The 20,216-nt window shown below is 36.0% G+C and overlaps 1 protein-coding gene and 1 long non-coding RNA gene across 2 annotated transcripts; both read left to right on the top strand.

Moving 5' to 3' along the window:
- The first annotated feature begins 5,253 nt into the window (after positions 1-5,253).
- Positions 5,254-5,746, top strand: LOC149501765 (uncharacterized). The gene is made up of 2 exons (XR_016323986.1): positions 5,254-5,382; positions 5,622-5,746. It is a non-coding gene; the product is annotated as an uncharacterized LOC149501765 (long non-coding RNA).
- Positions 5,747-6,080: 334 nt separating this feature from the next.
- On the top strand, positions 6,081-19,742 carry LOC114252044 (sodium/hydrogen exchanger 9B2). Its single transcript, XM_089731867.1, is given in 14 exon segments — positions 6,081-6,197; positions 10,478-10,543; positions 10,984-11,007; positions 11,539-11,578; positions 12,564-12,706; positions 13,459-13,690; positions 14,119-14,288; positions 15,140-15,354; positions 16,426-16,474; positions 16,477-16,596; positions 17,540-17,694; positions 18,204-18,368; positions 19,175-19,358; positions 19,619-19,742. Coding segments are annotated over 13 exon segments (1,587 nt in total). The 5' UTR covers positions 6,081-6,197; positions 10,478-10,521; the 3' UTR covers positions 19,687-19,742.
- Positions 19,743-20,216: the final 474 nt, after the last annotated feature.

The raw sequence follows: 20,216 nt of genomic DNA, 5'->3' as shown, positions 1-20,216 counted from the left end.
CTTGAGTGACTCCAAATTGGGATGAGGCTTTGAGCACGCCTTTTCCTCCAAGTGTTGCCATATCTTGTAATCTAACGGATTCAAATCTGGACTGGAGGAGGGCCAGTCTTCGTGCCGGATGAAGTCGATTTCACGCGCCGCCAGCCAGTCTTGTGTGCTCTTCGCTCTATGAGCTGGCGCCGAATCTTGTTGGAATACCCAGTGCCTGTTATTGAACATGGTATGAGAAACAAGTTCCACAAGGTTCGTCAGGACTGTATTTTGATACACAACTGCATTCGTTTTTACACCTTTCTCACAAAAATGTACCTCTGTTAAGCCCCAATAAGAAACTCCCGACCATACCATGAGCGAGGATGGAAAATGACCTCGTTGGACACGCGGAATACGGTTGCTCGCTTCTTCACTACTGTGTGCGTACACCTTATCATTTTGTTTGTTGTAGCTCTCTTCTACGGTAAAAAATTTTTCATCCGAAAAAAGAATTTCCCGATATTTTTTTCCCGCGTACCGCTTCAACAAAGCGCGGCATCTCTTCAGTCTCAAGTCCATTAGACGAGCATTCAAACGATGTCCTGTTTTTCTTTGATATGCCCGAAGCCCTAAGTCTTCATTTAACACCCTTTTCACTGTGGTTCTGCTTAACCCCATCTGAAGGGCCAACAGTTTCTGCTTACGTTTGGGATTTCTTTGAATTCCCGCCTTCACAGCTTTTATCGCTGCTGGAGTCCTAACAGACCGAGGGAGACTACTTCTTGACCTGTCATCTACACTAGAGTCTTCATTGTATCGTTTGATGGTACGATAAACGAATCTTTTGGTTATATTCAAATTTTTCAGTATGTTAAAAATTTTAATTGGCGCGTAACCGCAACGATGCAACGCAATAACTGCAACACGGCCTTCTTTAAGCGTCCACTCCATATTTAAAAATGAGTAAAATTCTAAAAGTTATACATTTTTATTTTCATGAACAATTCGAAATTCGAATTCAATAAACTTTTTTGTGGCCAGCATTCTAATAGAAAAGTTTTTACTGTGTGACAATACTTATGACCTGACTAGTTATTATAGTATGCATGTCAGTCTCTGGTATCCATAACGCAGGGAATCCTAATTTGAGGCCGGATGACCGTCGTTACTTGTTCCCAGTTAGGTACTTATTATAATACTAGCGACCCGCCCTCGCTTCGCTTCGGAAACATTAAAACACACATAAAACAAAAAAATAAAAAATAAAAAAAGTAGCCTATGTTCATCAGGGACAATGTCGGCTTCTGATGGAAAAAGAATTTTTCAAATCGGTCCAGTAGTTTCGGAGCCTATTCGAAACAAACAAACAAACAAATCTTTCCTCTTTATAATATTAGTATAGAAAACAATTCACACATGCGCTCCTCATGTTCCCGCCAAAAAGTTTACAGTGACGCTTTTTTATATGAAAACTTCTTTGGCACCTTTGTAATTTGGAACTCGATAAATCAAAAAAAACAACATCATATATGAAAATATGTATAACTTAGCTTGCAAGACAATGATATAGAACACTTCTGAAAGCTCAAATCTGCCGCATGTGAACTGACTGCAAACAAGTTTCTTCATTTATATACACTTGGCTATATAAAAAGTGAATTACAGAGTAATGAAATGAAATGTAATAAGAGAAATAAAATGGGATTAGACGAAATGAAATAGTGTCTCTCTCATTAAAACTATGCGTTTTTTTACAAAACGAATCTAAATTTTGTAAATTTAAAGATTAAGGTCTAATTACGACTTCTGATCGAACTTTTTTTTCTACCCACTGTTCTACACCTCGAGTTCATAATCAAGGTTTCACCGAATGCGTAAGCGAGCTTATATTACGGGGCTCAGCTGAGTGTCATCCCAACGCACAATCAACAAACAACGGCCGTCTGGTGTAGTGGTAAGTGACATGGTCACTACACAAGGGGGTCGCGGGTTCGAATCCCGCCAAGGAAAGATATTTGTATGATAAATATAAATGTCTTTTCCAGGGTTATGGATGTATATTAAATATATTATTATGTATGTGTATAATAAAAATCTTACATTTATTTCCGTTATCTGGTACCTGTAACACAAGTTCTTTACGAACTTATCACGGGACCAGATAACGAGGCGTGATTGTTAGTAATATTTATATTTATATTATATTATTAGAGGCGACTTCCTCTTAAGTCAAAGTCGATGGGCGGAGCCATTGATGACGAGCACTCACGTGGACTCGTGACGTCATCTGGAGGGGCAACCGACCGACCAGCGGGGACATCACGCCACCTCGGATCACTTTTGCTAGCATCGCGCGCAGCGTTCACTTGTCTTAGATTTATTATTCTGTGTCGATCGTTCCTACCCACTTTTGTATTTTTTTAATTTATTTAAATTATTAAGCCGTTGCTAAAATCAGAAGTGGGATAGGGCTTGTGCCCTATCCGCTTTTGGGTTATCCTGGCGTACAGTTTGTTTTTAAAATTTGCATTAAATTAACAACGTAATGACCGATATACGTGTAACTGGAAGCAGGGTAGGAGGACGCTCGCATTCGCCGAATGTTCGAGACCAATTAGGAATAATATTGGCGCGTTTAATTGCTTAAAACTCAAATGTGAACGTTGCGCGTGAGTCGAGCCCGCTAGGGTCGTCTGCGACGCGTAGAAGACGCACGTCTCTCGACCGCGGACGGTGGTGGCGCCGGACCCGTGGTGGCGTTGGGAATCACATCACCGCCGCCGTCAGAGTCCCGCGCGTACGACGCTACAGACAGGATCATCGGAGCATTAAGTGCACTGTCCAAAGTAAGGTCGAAACATTTTTATATTTCTAATTTTGATCCCAGCGTTAATGATATCGATTCTTGGTGCGAAGTAGATTTTTTGTCGGATACCCTCTCATCAAATGTAATAAATCACCAAGTAACTAGGTCAACGACTTTATCACAACCGACCTTACGGTCTATTTTTATTGACGCGATAGAACATGCTCGAGACTGAATGCTCAGTTTCGATGGGTGGAAATAACATTCGAAGGGTACAAAATGTTACTAGTCGGCAACACACTCCATCAATACGTCAATTAGACAACAGTCCGACTGTCCAAGTCGGTGATCATATAAACGGGACGCCGTCTTGTTCCATCGCCGTGTCGATTGTACCCGCGTTTGAGAATAGATGTAAAATAGTTCCACCACGCGTTGTGACAATAAAGAGGCAACTACCACATCAGCACGGATGTTAACCGAATCCATTTGATTCGTAAATTCAGATCGAACTCATGGTTACCTTATTTCTAAGTTTTACCTTGCCGTGCAATACATAGACACATTGTGTAAGGAAGTAGAACGGGCTAGATCCTTAACTGGGAAGGCACCGAGTATTTGTCACGAGTTTTGGGCTGTCTTAAGAGTGATGAGCGTACTTGGTTACACGTGTGATTGTCTAGTGACCGGACGTGGGGTAACTTCGTAAAAGACTTTAAGCCGTTGGGTCCGCAAAAGTTTGACTATGCCAATATTCTTTATAATGCTATGCAATTAGCATCAGATTGCTTTGCATCATACGTCGAGTGGGCCAGGAGATCGTTGGTCTGTCTTAAGATGGTCAGAGGTCTGACTAACAAACTCGGAACTTTAATAATGATACGGGGCATAATGGGCCCTCTGGTTGACTCGCGAACGCTAGTCTACAGATTCACGATTTGATTTAATTTTTGGTGGAGGTCAGGTAAGGCCGAGTCCTCGTAGGGTTCAGGCACTAGTTGAGTCACCAGTGACGCGTAATGTCAAACATTCTTGGGGTTGACTGCATGCTTCCAGAGATTTACGTGGTAACATAGTTCACGTAGATGTTGTACCGTGGTAACATAGTTCACGCAGAGATTTACGTGGTAACATAGTTCACGCAGAGATTTACGTGGTAACATAGTTCACGTAGATGTTGTACCGTGGTAACATAGTTCACGCAGAGATTTACGTGGTAACATAGTTCACGCAGAGATTTACGTGGTAACATAGTTCACGTAGATGTTGTACCGTGGTAACATAGTTCACGCAGAGATTTACGTGGTAACATAGTTCACGTATATGTTGTGACGTGGTAACAAATTTCACGTAAAGGTGTGACGTGGTAACGCAGTTCACGTTACGAGTGTATTGGCTTGACATGTTAACTTGGCCATGTCAACCAGACTTTACTCTCACAGTATATTATACACCCGATATGGTAACAGTGCCATGTCGTCAGTACATCTAACGTAACTCAACAAGAACCTACTATACATGAACACACTGAAATGTGATGTAAAATGCTCACAAAAACTACTAACTTTTACTAATGGTACAAATGGTACCATGAGTACAAAAATCATGATGGTAATGCAAACAATCTATTTCTATGACGATATCATAGAACACCCCGATGGAAACGCTGTGCACACAGTGAGTCCTGCATCGTCAGAGATTGAAGACGGTCATGACATCGAGGTGAACGTGGACGTCCACCAGTCAGGAGAGGCCGTATTAGAGGCGACTTCCTCTTAAGTCAAAGTCGATGGGCGGAGCCATTGATGACGAGCACTCACGTGGACTCGTGACGTCATCTGGAGGGGCAACCGACCGACCAGCGGGGACATCACGCCACCTCGGATCACTTTTGCTAGCATCGCGCGCAGCGTTCACTTGTCTTAGATTTATTATTCTGTGTCGATCGTTCCTACCCACTTTTGTATTTTTTTAATTTATTTAAATTATTAAGCCGTTGCTAAAAATATTTATAACATTCAACAGTTTACTTTTTAAAATAGTGACATCTACACTTTAATTGAGTAACTATTTGTGGCAGAAAGGGGCCTTCTTAATTGTCAAAGATGGAAGTATATAACATACCTACGTTTGACTGAATAACATGATTTTAAAACAAAAATAGTCAATCTTAAATAACGATGTTTATATCAAGTACGTAATCTCACATAACCGACAAAAGTTTAGATGAGCAAAACACAATACAGAGTAATTAATATTTGTGGCATATATTAATTTTCTTTGTATTTATTCATATTAGTTAAAGTTTAGTGAGGTGATTTGAACCAATGATGTTATAGTAAAAAGAGGTAGATAAGTTACTTGTGTTCGTAAAGCGGCGCCGTAAAACTGAGCTAATTAGCGCACTTAAGCACTTTAAGCAGTTAAGCTTAGTCTCTAATATATTAAGTGTATAATCTATGGCTTAGTCTCGTGAAAGCATTGGTGACGTTGACTGTGTTTTTTGTTCCGCGAAATTTCTTTAAAATGTCGTCCTGTGTTAGGCGACACTGTAGAAACTACACAAGTAAGACTCCCAAAAGTCTAGGGATCACATATCATGCGTAAGTATTAATTTTGAATTGATTTGCTTTCATATTGTTTAGGAAATCAAAATATTTGCCTAAATTTATTAAAAAAAGCTCGAGTGCGACGGCATATACTCCGGTCACCGAGTGTAAGAGAGATGTCTGTCAAGATTAAAAAGAGTAATGTAACAGACAGGACATTTCCATGATAGTGCCTACACATTAGCTCACAACAAGCCAGAAATGAATTAACAAATTTGATATTATTTTTAAAGGTTTCCGGCAAATGAATTAAGGTGTACCCATGGATAAATATTGTACGTAGACAAAGACATGAAGAGGATTGGCGGCCAAATAATAATAAACTAAATGAAAATAAAAATAAAAATAAGTATTTGTCCTTTGCTGTTTTATTTCTTAAAAGAATAGTCAGGAGATCATTTTAGATATATCAATTCCGCTTGATAAACTGTAGGCATTAAACCATTTTATGTCCGTCCTGTGACATCTTAATTGTTAATCTATGAAGTAAGTCGTGACATCGCAACGCAACTGCGTAATATATATCCGTCTTGTTTACGCTCTTGCTAGTTAGCATGCTATCTTTTTCACACATTACAAGCTTGACAAGTTAACTCTGCTCTCGCGGTTATATAATATCATCAACTCGACAGTCGATTTCATTCGATCGCATAATATCGTATAGTTTAGTATGTTTATAAATTTAAATAGGTACATACGCCGCGGACAAGCTTGACATCGTATTAGTACTAATATAACGTATCTACCTCTTTTTAGTCTTTTTACTATAACATCATTGATTTGAACAGTATCAGAAAGCACTCATATCGGTAAGTAAAATAGAACTTTTACTATTTTTTTTATTAGCAACAATAAAATAGTTTTGAATCTGTTTCAAAATATTAATTTTACTGGAAACAGATGATAAAAATACCTTTAATAAACCCTACTTATTGTCTATTTTTCATATTTTATAGGTTATGAAATTTAATTTTTTTTCTTGCTGTGTTCTTTTACCTCCGCCTCCAATGATGACTTTAATAAGTTGTAATGTCTATGTACAGTCACAAACAAAAAAAAATCATTCAGCACAAAAAATGGCAATATTTTTTGGCAAATAGTAGCTAACCTAATTAATCCATCATCGTATTATTAAAATTATTCAAGTCTTATTAATTTAATATAATGAACGTTATATGGACTTTATGACCTGGTAACTAGGACCTTTAGGTCGAAAATGAAAATGAAATGATATGGGTTGAAATATAATCTCAGTAAAATGCTGGTCATTTACGGAGACTTTTTCAATTGACTTTTTGGAGGATCCCGAGATGTTACGTTCAGCGGCTTTGTATCATTTTCCAACATTTGTGCACTTTCACAGATACTAAACAGTTAATAATCCACCGTTATTAAACATTTAAACCTGAAGAAACATTAAATGGACAAAATATAACAAATCACACAACTTCACTCCTCGCGTTCCCGCCAAAAAACTCAATGTTATATGGTATGCAATAGTAGCATTGATTTATAACACACAAAAAGGCTTATCACACTTGCCTAAATTTAGTCGACTGAATTCAGAAGCAAATTTAGAAGCTTCTGATTACACTGTTCTAAATTCAGTTACGGAATCAATTGTCAGTTTAAGCGCGACGAAGTTAGACGTCTCGTGTGTGCACGAGGATGGCCTCAGTATTGTCTAGACAATAAAAAATTGGTCTTGGCGTAGCCGTCGCTGTCAGCTCAATTGAAAAAAAAAAGAAGAATATGGGTGAAGAAATATTTATTGCTCCGTGGAAAGATAGCAAATATGAACATAGTGATTTAGAACCAGCAAACTTCAGAAATTATCTATAAATGGATTCGAGATTGTTTGACCTAATATAAAACCTTGTGACACCGTTTATTCAAAAGCAGGATACTATCCTACGATAGTCTATTATATATCTAAGTATTATTTATCTATTACATAATCTAATCCTACGATAGTATAAGTCCAAAAGAAAGACCGGTTGTAACATTAAGATTTCTTGCAACAGGAAATTCGTATCAAGATTTAAAATTTAGTTCTTCAATATCCCAACCCCTGCTGACAAAAATTATCCCTGAAACATGTCGGGCTATTTATAAATGTCTGGCACATTAAATAAAGGTGACTGAAATTTATACTTTTTATTCGGAAGTAAAAAAACAAACTAAAACGTCCTTACGCACGGAGAGCTATGGGACGACTGAAATCATTAAGTAACTAAATGCGATTACACCTTCCTATAGTCCAAGATCCCAGGGCCCCCAACGTCATGTATTTTCTGACGAACGAAATGTGGCCGATTGCGTAGTGTTAGTATGTACTAAGAACGCATGCCTATCTGCTACCTTGCTTAGACCTTGCTTAGATCTTACTCTACTAAATGCGTTTCTAATTAGGCCTCTAAATGATTTAATCAGTCAGAAACCATCCTTGCTACTGAATTTAGTATGCTAGCTTACTGAATGCTATTACACTTCACTGAATTCAGTAGCGACTGAATTCAGTCGATTAAATTTTTATGGAGCATAGACATCAATTAAACCTTTCAATGAGAATTTATTCCTATAACATACGTATTAAATAAGGATGGCACTGCTGTGTCGCAGTACAGTGAAGTCGTAATTCAATCGCATAAAACTCCTGTTATAGTAAGCTTCATTGCAATAAAAAAAATCGTATAATAAAATGCATGCGTAATAACGAACTCATTAAATAACAACCTCCCTTTAAATAAAACAATGAAGACGGCTGTCTTTCTGGCCATCAAGAACCCTTCCCTTTTTTTTTACAAGCAAGAGAATTTGTCCTTCTCGTGTGATCCTTGTCCTCGTTTACCTAACTACGAGATACTAATAATTGAACCATAAAAAATCTTCATAATATTTTGCCCAATTAAGTATAATAAAATGACACACTGTAGTTACGAAAGCAATACAACGTCAATGACGCATATGTTTAGTTTATGCCACGAATCAACAGATTTCCAATGCTAGTAGAATCTTAATTTAAATTCAAAGAGTTTTAAATGAAGTACTTTTAACCTAAGGATTTTTTAATGATAATTCAACATTGTGATATTTGCAAAAAGTATTACTTTACAAAACGTAAATTAATAAAAAAGGTCTAACTCTGTTTTACTTCATAATATTTTACTTCATTGTTTTTTTCTTATTTAAGTATTTATTTGTTACCTGATATCTTTATTACGTACAAAATATCTGAGAAATATTTTATTTTGGAATCATTTTAAGTATTTCGTTTTCGGCCCGACATTGTGATTAAATAACTTCACCGATAACAATGAAAATGATTTCAAATGAAGAAACTCACACAGAAAAGTCACGAGAATTTTTTGTTTACATATATGACTGAGCTTATTTATTATCTTATTGACAATTGACTTCATATGGCCTTGCGCTATTAAAAAAACCACGCCCCAGACTCATTCGGTTTTTGGTAAACATTGCACTGTACGTTTCAGTTGTAAATCTCAATTTTATACATATTATAATGATCCAGTACTTAACTCGTTGTTGAACACAATTACCTGCCACTGTAAGTAAAATTAAATTTGCATTCATTTTAAATATATTCTCGTTTGGCATTAAATTACCGGTAAATCGTAAATAATGTAATGTTAGTAACGTAGTGTTTATATGCCCGTCAATATTACAATATTTAAATAATAACAATAAATTATAAAGTATAACCTTATGACTTGTTGGCCAAAAATTATGCTAACAAAGATTTTTATTTTATTACGTACATATTATATAGTAGGTTGAACGAGTTGAAGTTCTACCCGTGGATAAGTATGTACTGTGGAGTCCATACATATAACAACGTGAATGCCGCCACCCACCTTGAGACATATGGTCTATGTCTCAATTGTATCTTATATATAATAATATATATAATCTGAATCTCGGAAACGACTCCAACGATTCTCATAAATTTAGTATACAGGGGATTTCGGGGGCGATAAATCGATCTAGCTACGATTTATTTTCGGAAAATGTTGCTTTATTCGTGTTTTCAATAATCAACTCTTCCGACATCTATTGGCGAATAATAATACTGTTTTTCTTAATTGAGGGCAACTAACCAGGATGACGTTATCAAACAAAAAACCGAGCGAAGCTCGGTCATCATCTAGTTATAGTGATAACACAAATAGTGTTCTTTACGAGTTTGATTTTTATTACACGAAGTTATTCCTTCATCGCGGAAGCTATTCGTGAACATTACATATTTCATTAGAAACATTTTGGTGTTTGCCCGCGATGTTTGAACACAACCATAGCCGCGCCGCTTGATACGAGTAAACCAGGCATCTTAATCACTTAGGTCACGATGACATTTAGGTTATTTTCGAGAATCGCACGAAATTAAGAACACATGACTTAGTGAGTTTATACACTCCGCGATTTATAGGTTAGACGACAACAGTAATTGTGTCGATGGATGCAATGGAACCTAACCAATCATAACGGTTGATTATAATTAATTGAATTTTTGTGGGATGCTTTTTCGGCATCGGTTTTTCAGTTTGTTTTATAATTGATGCATTTGATGGTGCTATGGTGGCTATTATTTTTGCCTGTTCTGAAATAGAGATCTCATAGTTATTTAAATAGAATCTGAAATACTGATTTTGAATAAATTGATCTACTATGATTGCTTTATGTATTCTATATAAATCTGATAAATAAATATTGACTGATGGCAGGGCTTCTTGTGAGTCCGCACGGGTAGGTACCACCACTCTGCATATTTCTGCTGTGAAGCAGTAATACGTTTTGATTTGAAGGGTGGGACAGCCGTTGTAACTATACTGAGATCTTAGAACTCATGTCTCGAGGTGGGTAGCGGCCCTTACGTTGTAAACGTCTCTGGGCTCCGGTAACCACTTAACATCAGGTTGGCCGTGAGCTCGTCCAACCATCTAAGCAATAAGTAGTAAAATAAATAAAAGCAACCGGTAACAAGAGCGTCATATTGTTGTTGGTTTTCAAAGGCTCAGCAGACAAAATACAGTTCGAAGAGCATTCTATAAGATGCGATTTTTCACAGGAAAGTGACGAGGACTACGGTAATTTGAATTGAATAAAGAAAAAATGGAAGATTCAAGGGAACCAGGTAACATTAAATTACTCGTTAAATTTTAATGTCACTAGCATAACTTGCATTTTTGTCACTAGTTAATATATTAAAACTTTCATCTTGTGGTACTTAATTAAGTATGAATAAATGTTCCTAAAACAATTGTAACTAAAATCTACTTGGATAGTTTTTTTTTACAAACACTTTTTTTCTGTAAATACCAAATTGAAAATCAATGTCTTGTTGCATTTTAATTAATGTGTCTATTATATAGCTTGAGGCAATAAATTATAATCGAAATATCGAGTTTTATCAAAATTATATAATAAAAAAATGTTTAATAATAAGCTGAGTTGTATACGACTAACTGTTTTGCCTAAAAGTAACCACAAGGTAATTTATCGTCCCAAGCTAAACATAACACATGTTATGCTATTCATTTTCACAATCCCGTTTTTCTTTTCCATATGATGCAGGTGTTCGTGTTTATACGTTCGTAGGTAAATAATTTATCATATTTGACTAATAATAATTCATTAGTTAGAACACTGGACCGATGAATCTGTACTAACATCACTACATATTAACACAAGACTCCACACCACATGTCTCGGAAGAGTCTTAGACTTCTTTGGGTATATAGCACGCACGCGACAACATTGAAAAATTGTTGTTGACTAGAAAGGTGGTAGGCAAAGGTCAAAGGACAGGTACTCCGTGCGCTGGTCAGATTAAATCCGTACCGCACTGAACACCACCGTATGTGAGACAGATCGACGTGGCGTGATATAGTCCTTCAAAAAATTCTAAAATCCCACAGAGGTCACGACCCTCAAAATTGAGGATTTACGACGCAAGGAGGAGTTTTAACCAAAATAATGATAAAATGAATTGAAAATAAAATAGAACGCTGCAATCTTTACAAAATGTTCATATTAAATCAGAAAGAAACGGTTTGAAGAACCAATATTTTGTCACGCTAACAGTGGTGAAGTAATTTACAAGATACGCGTTAATATTTTATTCCGCAGATGACAACGACGAACGCAGAGATGAAATATCCTATGATAAGTGAGTAATGTTTACTTTCACGGCTTTAAAATTTTATTTGAGTTTATGTCTAAATAGGCGAGCAGCGTAGCGTTATTGTGTTTTCTAGCTGCGAAGTCAGGTATGAGGTATAACTTATAATAATAATGAAGACACATCAATATGTGATAACAGTTTTAAAAAAGCTCAGTTCCAAGCTTACTATTTCTTTTCAAATTATTTTTTGTCATGATGGGTACGGCAGCACTCTAAAACAATGCAATTAAGACTAGTCGAGATCTGCGGGGCTTATTACAGCACCACAAATATCAATTATCATCAATATAATTATTCAATCAATGATCATTCAAAGGCCGCCTGTAATATTGGTAATAAGTCCTGTCATTAACAATAAAGAAACGTAGTCCAAAAATCGCTATTGCCTAAGTAATGTAACACAAATTAGTCTAAAGATGAAGGTAGCGTCCGCCAGCTGGTTTCGTTGTAGATTGCGTGTTCAGAAAAAAATTGTTTAAAACGAAACTTTGATTTCGGTATGGTTCTGTTATAGTCTATACTAATATTATAAAGCTGAAGAGTTTGTTTATTTGAACGCGCTAATCTCAGGAACTACTGGTCCGATTTGAAAAATTATTTCAGTGTTAGATAGCCCTTTTATTGAGGAAGGCTATAGGCTATATAACATCACACTAAGACTAATACAAGCGGAACACCAATAAAAAATGTTTTAAAATCGGGTTTTTTCCCCTTTTGAGAACTTCCGCTGCGTGCGCTGCAGAAACGATTAAAGTTTCGCTAAAATAACGTATGACAGAATTGTTACCTTTTAAAAGTTCTAAAAAAAGTCCGCGTCAGCATATGTCTATATGTTAAGGTTGGCTCACCATAACGTTTTTATGCTAACAAAATTTGTTCTAAAATAAAGCATTATTGTGAACTATTCCACGCGGACGAAGTCGCGGGCAAAAGCTAGTATATTATAAGTATTTAATGCTTCACATTTTAGATGGTGGCAGAAATTTTGTTTGCGTTTTCATCAACCGGACTCGACACCCTCCTGGAAACCTAAGTGGTGGACGCGGTTTTTCCCGTTTCCCTTATTCTCAACATACAGGCAATCAGCTCTGAAAATTTGCTTTATCTTATTCTGTAAGTCGTACAATACACACAATCCTCTGTTTACTTTAGGTATAACTATTTTATGAAATTATCTGTGACAGCTCAGAATCTGGAACATTATCATGAAACGGTAAATTCTGATGATTACAAACAAAGCAAACAGTTTTGTTACAGCACGAAGTATTTTACGTGTTTATTGTAGACCGCAATCAAATCTTACACGCTTCTATTTAATAATTGTGAATATAGTGATAACCAAAGAGGTTCGAACAAAAATACCTGAACGTAGAGATAATAGTGAACCCTACAAATATTAATGTCACGATCAAAGCAATGATATAAAAGGAATGCGGCTGGTGAGAAATTTGAAGAGGTAACAAACGCTAATTAAAAAATTTCACAAATATACTTATAAATTAGGATATGCAGTGTGGACAGCTTAAACTTGAATAAGAACTTACAACTAAAGTTAATCCATATAGGGTAAGAGACTGCAATGGCTATCATAAATAAAACGTGAAAAAATAATCTCGGCAGATACGGCAAATCGAACAGTGCTAAAGAGGTTTTATTTTCATTTAATATACCATCACACCACCCAGGAGGTATTTAGGGGCTACCGCAACCCATAGACCTAACAACGTAAACATCGGTACTCGCCTGAAGACCTAAGTCCCGATTGAAATAGTATAACTGCTGTCCCATCACACAAGACTTCCTGCCACCACAGAATATATAAAACGTTTTTTTATATAAACATTCAACATTATATAAAATTCCAGTTCTTTTAACATGGGGAATACTTTATGCGGAACTTGGCGAAGCAATAGGTCTTCATGGCGAACTTCTCGGAATGAGTTTATTAGTCATAGCAGCGTACTTAATAGGTTGGATTTGGCTCAAAGTCACTACATTACCGGCCCTGATTGGCATGTTACTTACCGGAATACTTTTCCAAAATCTCGGGCTCGTAACTATGACTGATGAATACAGAAAGTTAAATCAAGATCTAAGGTTTGTATTGCTTTTATTAGATAAAACATTTCGTCATTCGCATTAAAAGTGTACAATTTCCAAAAATATTCGAAATTGAGTTAATGTGCGGAATCGTTTGGTATCACCAGTATTTTTCTCATAAATACTGTCAAAAGAGTGTAGTTTAGTTTTAGTTTTTTTTTTTACTTTACCTATGCTTTAACAACTATCACAAAAATTAAAACATAATTTTATCTTACTTTAAAAGACAGCTAATGTAACTGGTAAAAAATAAAACATTCATATTGCAAAGATTATTATTATTAAAAATATCACAATATGTTAAACCTTTAAAACACTCTCCTGTAAAATTAGTAAGTTTTGAGATTATACAGTTTTAATGCGAGAAGACGATTTGTGTTTTAAAATGATAAGATGTAGACTATTTTAATGTGGAAATATTACAGAAAGTTAGCACTGGTAATTATTCTTACAAGGGCGGGTCTAGGATTAGATGCAAAAGTGTTAAAAAAACATTATGCTGCGGTATTACAGCTCGGCTTATTGCCTTGGCTCGTTGAATGCATAGCTATAGCTGTAACAACACATTACCTACTACATTTACCTTGGATATGGGGTAAGTACATATACCAATACTCAAGCATATTTCAATCGACGAATAGTAGTATAGTAAACTATTATTTAATTTTTTTTAATAGTTGAACAAGTCGATTCGTAAGACGAACCAATAAAACCCTGCCAAGAGTATTTACGAATGTTGTTCCTTCAGTGGGACATTCGTAAGACCAGTGGCGTATACGTATATTAATGGAAAAAAGTATACTTTTAATTACAAAATAAAATCCTGCAGGACCTGGTTGTGGGTTTGGGAATAATGGTACTTAATAAGAATACTAATGTCTATCAATCTTATCTACAATTTATTTTTTAATCCTACCTAAAGTTTTTTCTCATTTTAACTTAAGCTGAGACATTTAGAACTGACCGCAAGGTGGTGCATGCTGCTTGTACCGCGAGCCGTGAGCCCTTTAGTCCTAGAGTAAATGCGCCCATGCCTAAGACATAAGAATTAAACATAAATTTAGTCCCTTACGTAGTAGGCCACAAACCCTACAAATGATCCACCATCAGCCTTCAAATCTTTAACCTCAATAGATCTATACTAATATTATAAAGAGGAAAGATTTGTTTGTTTGTTTGTTTCGAATAGGCTCCGAAACTACTGGACCGATTTGAAAAATTCTTTTTCCATTAGAAGCCGACATTGTCCCTGATGAACATAGGCTACTTTTTTTTTTTTTTTTATTTTTTTTTTTTGGTTTCATGTGTGTCTTAATGTTTCCGAAGCGAAGCGAGGGCGGGTCGCTAGTTAATTAATATTTTTCATCGAAATCAATTTGTAACTCAACAAATTATCAGACGAAAACATATCACAAGTTCATTTATGTTTCTCATTTTGTTTTCTAGCTTTCCTATTAGGTTCTATGATAGCTTCAGTGTCCCCAGCTGTGGTTGTACCTTGTTTGTTTAGATTACGCGACATAGGTTACGGTGAATCCAAAGGAATACCGACTATGGTAGTAGCTGCGGCAGCAATCGATGATTCCGTGAGCGTGGCTGTATTTGCTATAATATTGAACGCAATGTTTTCATCGGGGTCAGTAACTTGGAATATAATTAAGGTACGTTAAGAGTAGGTACCATCACCCTGCGTATTTGTAACGCGAATCAGTCAAGCGTTCTGCTTTTACAGAAGAAACAGAAAAGCAATTCAGAATTCAACCACGCGTCTCTGGTTGGCTCTGGCAATCATATAACACTATGCAACCTAGCAAACTATCCTGGCAATAAATAAATACCTTGAAACTTTCCTTGTTCATAATAGAAATATGTAAATGGTTAATTTGATAGGCCAATATTTAGATTTAGATCAGCTTATGTCAATTCAACCTGAAAGATCCATTAGGTCTAAGGCTCAATTTCTTGTTTCAATGTAGACGGTGACAATTATACTGACTCCGTGAATTTATGTGTAAATTTTCTTTTTAATTATAGCCGACGTACTAGTTCGGTAAATCTAGAAAAACCCTTCGAGGTTACTAAAATAGGTAGAAAAAAAAACGACATAATTTATTTCAAATAATAATAATAATATTCTTCGTCGTTTTAGCTCCTACATGAAACCTTACTTATATAACAGACTCAATAAAAAATACAAAATTCTTAACCTAAATTACGAAGAAGTTAAAAGAAGTTAATAAAAGAACTGCTTAATTGGTCCTACTCTTTTTCGGAGGACTTTCTGAAATGCATTAAGTAACCCTAAACACGTACTTATGGTAAAAATCATTACACCTGTTCCTTTTCTTTTATATATATGTGTATGTGTATGTACATATATGTATATGTGTGTGTGTGTGTATATATATGTGTATAATATTTCCCTTAACTATTTTGATTTACTTGTATATTCAGCAACGTTATTACTAGTTTTAAGATACTCCTGTAAAAAACTCTCCACGAGACAGGCAGTGCCTAGTGTGGAGAGTTTTTAGCAAACTGTTATGTGTAAATGTATCAAGGTTAATAAATAAATTATAAATTATAAAAATTATAAATTATCCTGTTAAGCGATGCATCAATATAACAGACATAAATAACTTTAAATACAAATTTCAGTGATGAAGGTTACTAACATTTTCAACTTTGATTTTGCCTATAGTGCATATTATCATATTTTTTTTCGATTACAGGGTCCACTGTCTATCATAGCTGGAGTTGTATTAGGGTCGCTATGGGGGCACTGATCTCGTTCATACCAGAGAGTGGGGACACTCACGTTGTACCTTTGAGATTTCTACTTTTATTTTTAGGGGGATTATTCTCATTGTTTATATCAAGTATGATCGAATGGAGTGGAGCAGGTGGGTTGTTCGTATCTCACACGGTTTTATTAATAAATGTTTCATATTATCCGTCTAACTTCGAGAACAGTTCAGAAATTCACCATACCAGATCCTGAGGACCGAATGGTAAACAGTCGACGTCGCCCTAAACACGTCATCACGGATCCTCCCGATCCATTAACGGTGCTTTTAGGTACCTCAAGCACCAGTCACCGTCCCCGCCGAACCCGTCGCTTGCGACGAAAGGCTCAACGAGTAAATTAACCCGCAGACACAGCTCACTAAGTTTCTCGCTGGATCTTCTCAGTGGGTCGCGTTTCCCATCCGGTGATAGATTCTGCGAAGCACTGCTCTTGCTAGTTCCAGTGTTAGCAACACTCCCGGTTTGAGCCTCGTGAGCCCAACTACTAGTTCCGTGAATCTAGAATAGCCCCTCGAGGTTACTAGAATAAGAAAAAGAAATTCAAACCATAGGTAGTAGATGCAGCCCATAATCTTTGAACACGTGCTTTGAATAATGCAATCATCGCTAATATTTTTATTTACTGTCGGCATTCCGCAGTTCCACGCAATTACATCATAAAATTGAAGAAAGCTCGGTTTTGAAATTAATTGCTGTTTGTCACGGTACGAGTCTCACGTAACGTCGCTAGACTCTGAAAATATAATTCAAACAGACAAGCTTTGTCTTGCATTGATATGCCTCTTCAAAGAAGGCTAGAGAAGAGTCCTCAGCTGTAGGCAGCAGCTTGGCTCTGCTCTTAGCATTACTGGTAACAACTAATTACCATCAGTTGGACTATATTCTCGACTGCTCGCAACGGCAATTTTAATAAGCATTAATTATAATATTATAATTCATTTATGAAATCGATGACTACAGAAGATTTTTGACTATTTACAGGGTACCTACTAAACTAAGCTATGTGTAAAATATGAAACATTGACTTTTTTTTAATAGGTCCATTAGCAATAGTTTCATCTGGGTTTGTGGCCGCATATTACTGGAAGAAACAAGGTTGGGTAGTCAATAAAAATCCAGTTAGTGATTTATTCAGGATATTATGGATATTTTTCGAACCAATTTTATTTGCCTTTACTGGAGCTCAAGTCACAGTAAGATTAGCTTTTATTCATAATATTATATTTAAGTAACACTAAATTATTTTCAATCGATAAACCGGCGTTAAGTTTTTACTCTGACTAAATACATATCGACGCTTGAAAGGCAAACGTAAGTAAGCGACAATAACTGCTTTGCACATAAATGATAGGCAATAACCATATTCGATGCGCAAAAAATATATATTTCTAGGTCTATTAAATCATTTCAATCCTACAGCTACTAGCTAGATTCTACTACAGCTAAATTCGTTAAATAAATTTTGTTTTCATGTATTCAACATGTATCAACATTAAATTAGTCTACTGTAAAGTTCACGTATTGTCGCTTAGTCACGTTTGCCTTTCAAGCGTCGATATAGAGTTGATATTTTTTTACCACTGTAATTATAAATTAATTTGAGTTATTGTTGTTATATTTGACTATAGGGGCTTAAATTATTTAAAACAATTATTTAAGCCATTGTTTGAGTTATTAATTTCCTTAATATAACTTTCCACAGATAAGCACTTTAGATCCTGTTGTGATTAAGATGGGAGCGGTATGCCTTATATCGTGCTTGCTAATTCGCGCCGTTGCCACTTTTCTTGTCAGCTTCGGCTGTGGTCTTAATTATAAAGAAAAACTGTTTATTGGTTTAACTTGGATGGCTAAAGCTACAGTGCAGGTAAAAAATTATAGGCGTTTTAATGAATAAATAACATTGTAAATCGTTTACGTGCGTATAACCAAAGAGATAAAATTTGATTTTTAAAAAATGAATTTAGTCGTTTACTACAAATCATTTGAGTTAACCGCTCTTTTTAAGGGATAAACGTACACTGACTTAAGACTAATTATGTTATCTAAGAGTTGATGTGAGGTGGTGACTAAGGGACGCCTGCACAAGAATTATCCCTACAAAATTAGCACGTACATTAAATTGCGACTGATTATGATAAACAATGCATTTTTGCGTTTATTGCCACCTCGTTGGTAAAGCGGTTATGAAATATAGCTGCCAGTCAATATAAACATGTAAAAGACATTTGATGTTCGGGATCTATGTTTGTTTTGTTCTTCTCTCGTATTTGCGTCTCCGCTATCCATAACTCAAGAAAATCCTGAAGCTCTCCAAATATATGTTCGATGTTAAAATTAATCTGTCTGTAGTCTGGTGGTAGGACCTCTTGAGAGTCCGCGCGGGTAGGTACCACCACCCTGCTTATTTCTGCCGTGAAGCAGTAACGCGTTTCGGTTTGAAGGGTGGGGCAGCCGTTGTAACTATACTGGACCTTAAAACTTATGTCTCAAGGTGGGTGGCGCATTTACGTTGTAGATGTCCATGGGCTCCAGTAACCACTTAACACCAGGTGGGCTGTGAGCTCGTCCACCCATCTAAGCAATTTATAATGATAATCAATTTTATCTTCATACTTACATAATTTGATTCTGTAAAACAAACCTAAACCTATAGTTTATTTGGGGTTAAAGGCCGCATTGGGTCCAGCCGCGTTGGATTTGGTTCACAGAAGTCAAAAAACTGGTGAAAGTAATAAGCAAGAGGTTTACGCTGAAACGCTTCTCGCAGTCAGTGTGCTGAGCGTGATGTTGTCAGCGCCGTTAGGAGCACTACTTATCGCCGTAACTGGACCGAAACTACTGACTCGTGATAACGGTATATATTTCTTAACTATATACTATGTGTATCATAAATTATGTACCATGTTTTAGATTTAAAATGCTATTAAATAACAGATTCTACCACCGTTCCCTACAACCGGTAAGTGTCGGATTAAAGCTAATTTAAAAGTAAATAATGGTAAGGGCCCGTTTAATAATACCATTTAGAATATAGAAAGCCACAAATGCTTAAAGCAATGGCCTAAAATTAACTATCATATGATTATATGTAATGTACCTATGTTTATTTTCCAGGTGATAATAAAGTACAAAGTGAAGTAGAATCAATGAAACCAGTGGCTCACAATTCATCTCAGCTCTGAAAGAAAAATGCGAACTGCATACTAAATGACACAGTTTAAATATATATGTTCCGAAAGAATTTCATTTTTTTTTCTTTTGGAACGAAGTTCCTTAAGGGACGATGCGGATAACCTTACTGGGAAAAAACGTCCGTAACGTAAGATTTTCATTAGTAATGCACACAGTGTACGACTTAACTTTGTAATAACGTACAAAAAATTACATATTTTTTTATCATTCATTGACCACGATCGTTGGTTTGCGCAATACACTAACTCTTAAGCAAACAACCATGAATGAAGTGTACCACAATAAGTTCGCAAGTTACCGAATGACCGTGGTTTGTTGCAAAACACCCAGTTTTATTTTCTTCATACCTCGAACAGAACTTAAAATTAATATTTTTATAAAAAGGAACTTCGTTCCTATTGGGGATCCCACGACACCACACATCTTTTCTTCAAATTAGGTATATAGAATTTAGCTATGACCATCTTCAATAATATTCGTACACAATATACAAAAGACGCATCCTGCAACCCTTCAGATA

Source organism: Bombyx mandarina, chromosome 12 (assembly GCF_030267445.1).
Source record: "Bombyx mandarina strain Sakado chromosome 12, ASM3026744v2".
Lineage (NCBI taxonomy): Eukaryota > Metazoa > Arthropoda > Insecta > Lepidoptera > Bombycidae > Bombyx > Bombyx mandarina.
Note: the sequence above shows the minus strand (reverse complement) of the source record. Positions and strands in the feature narration are given on the sequence as shown.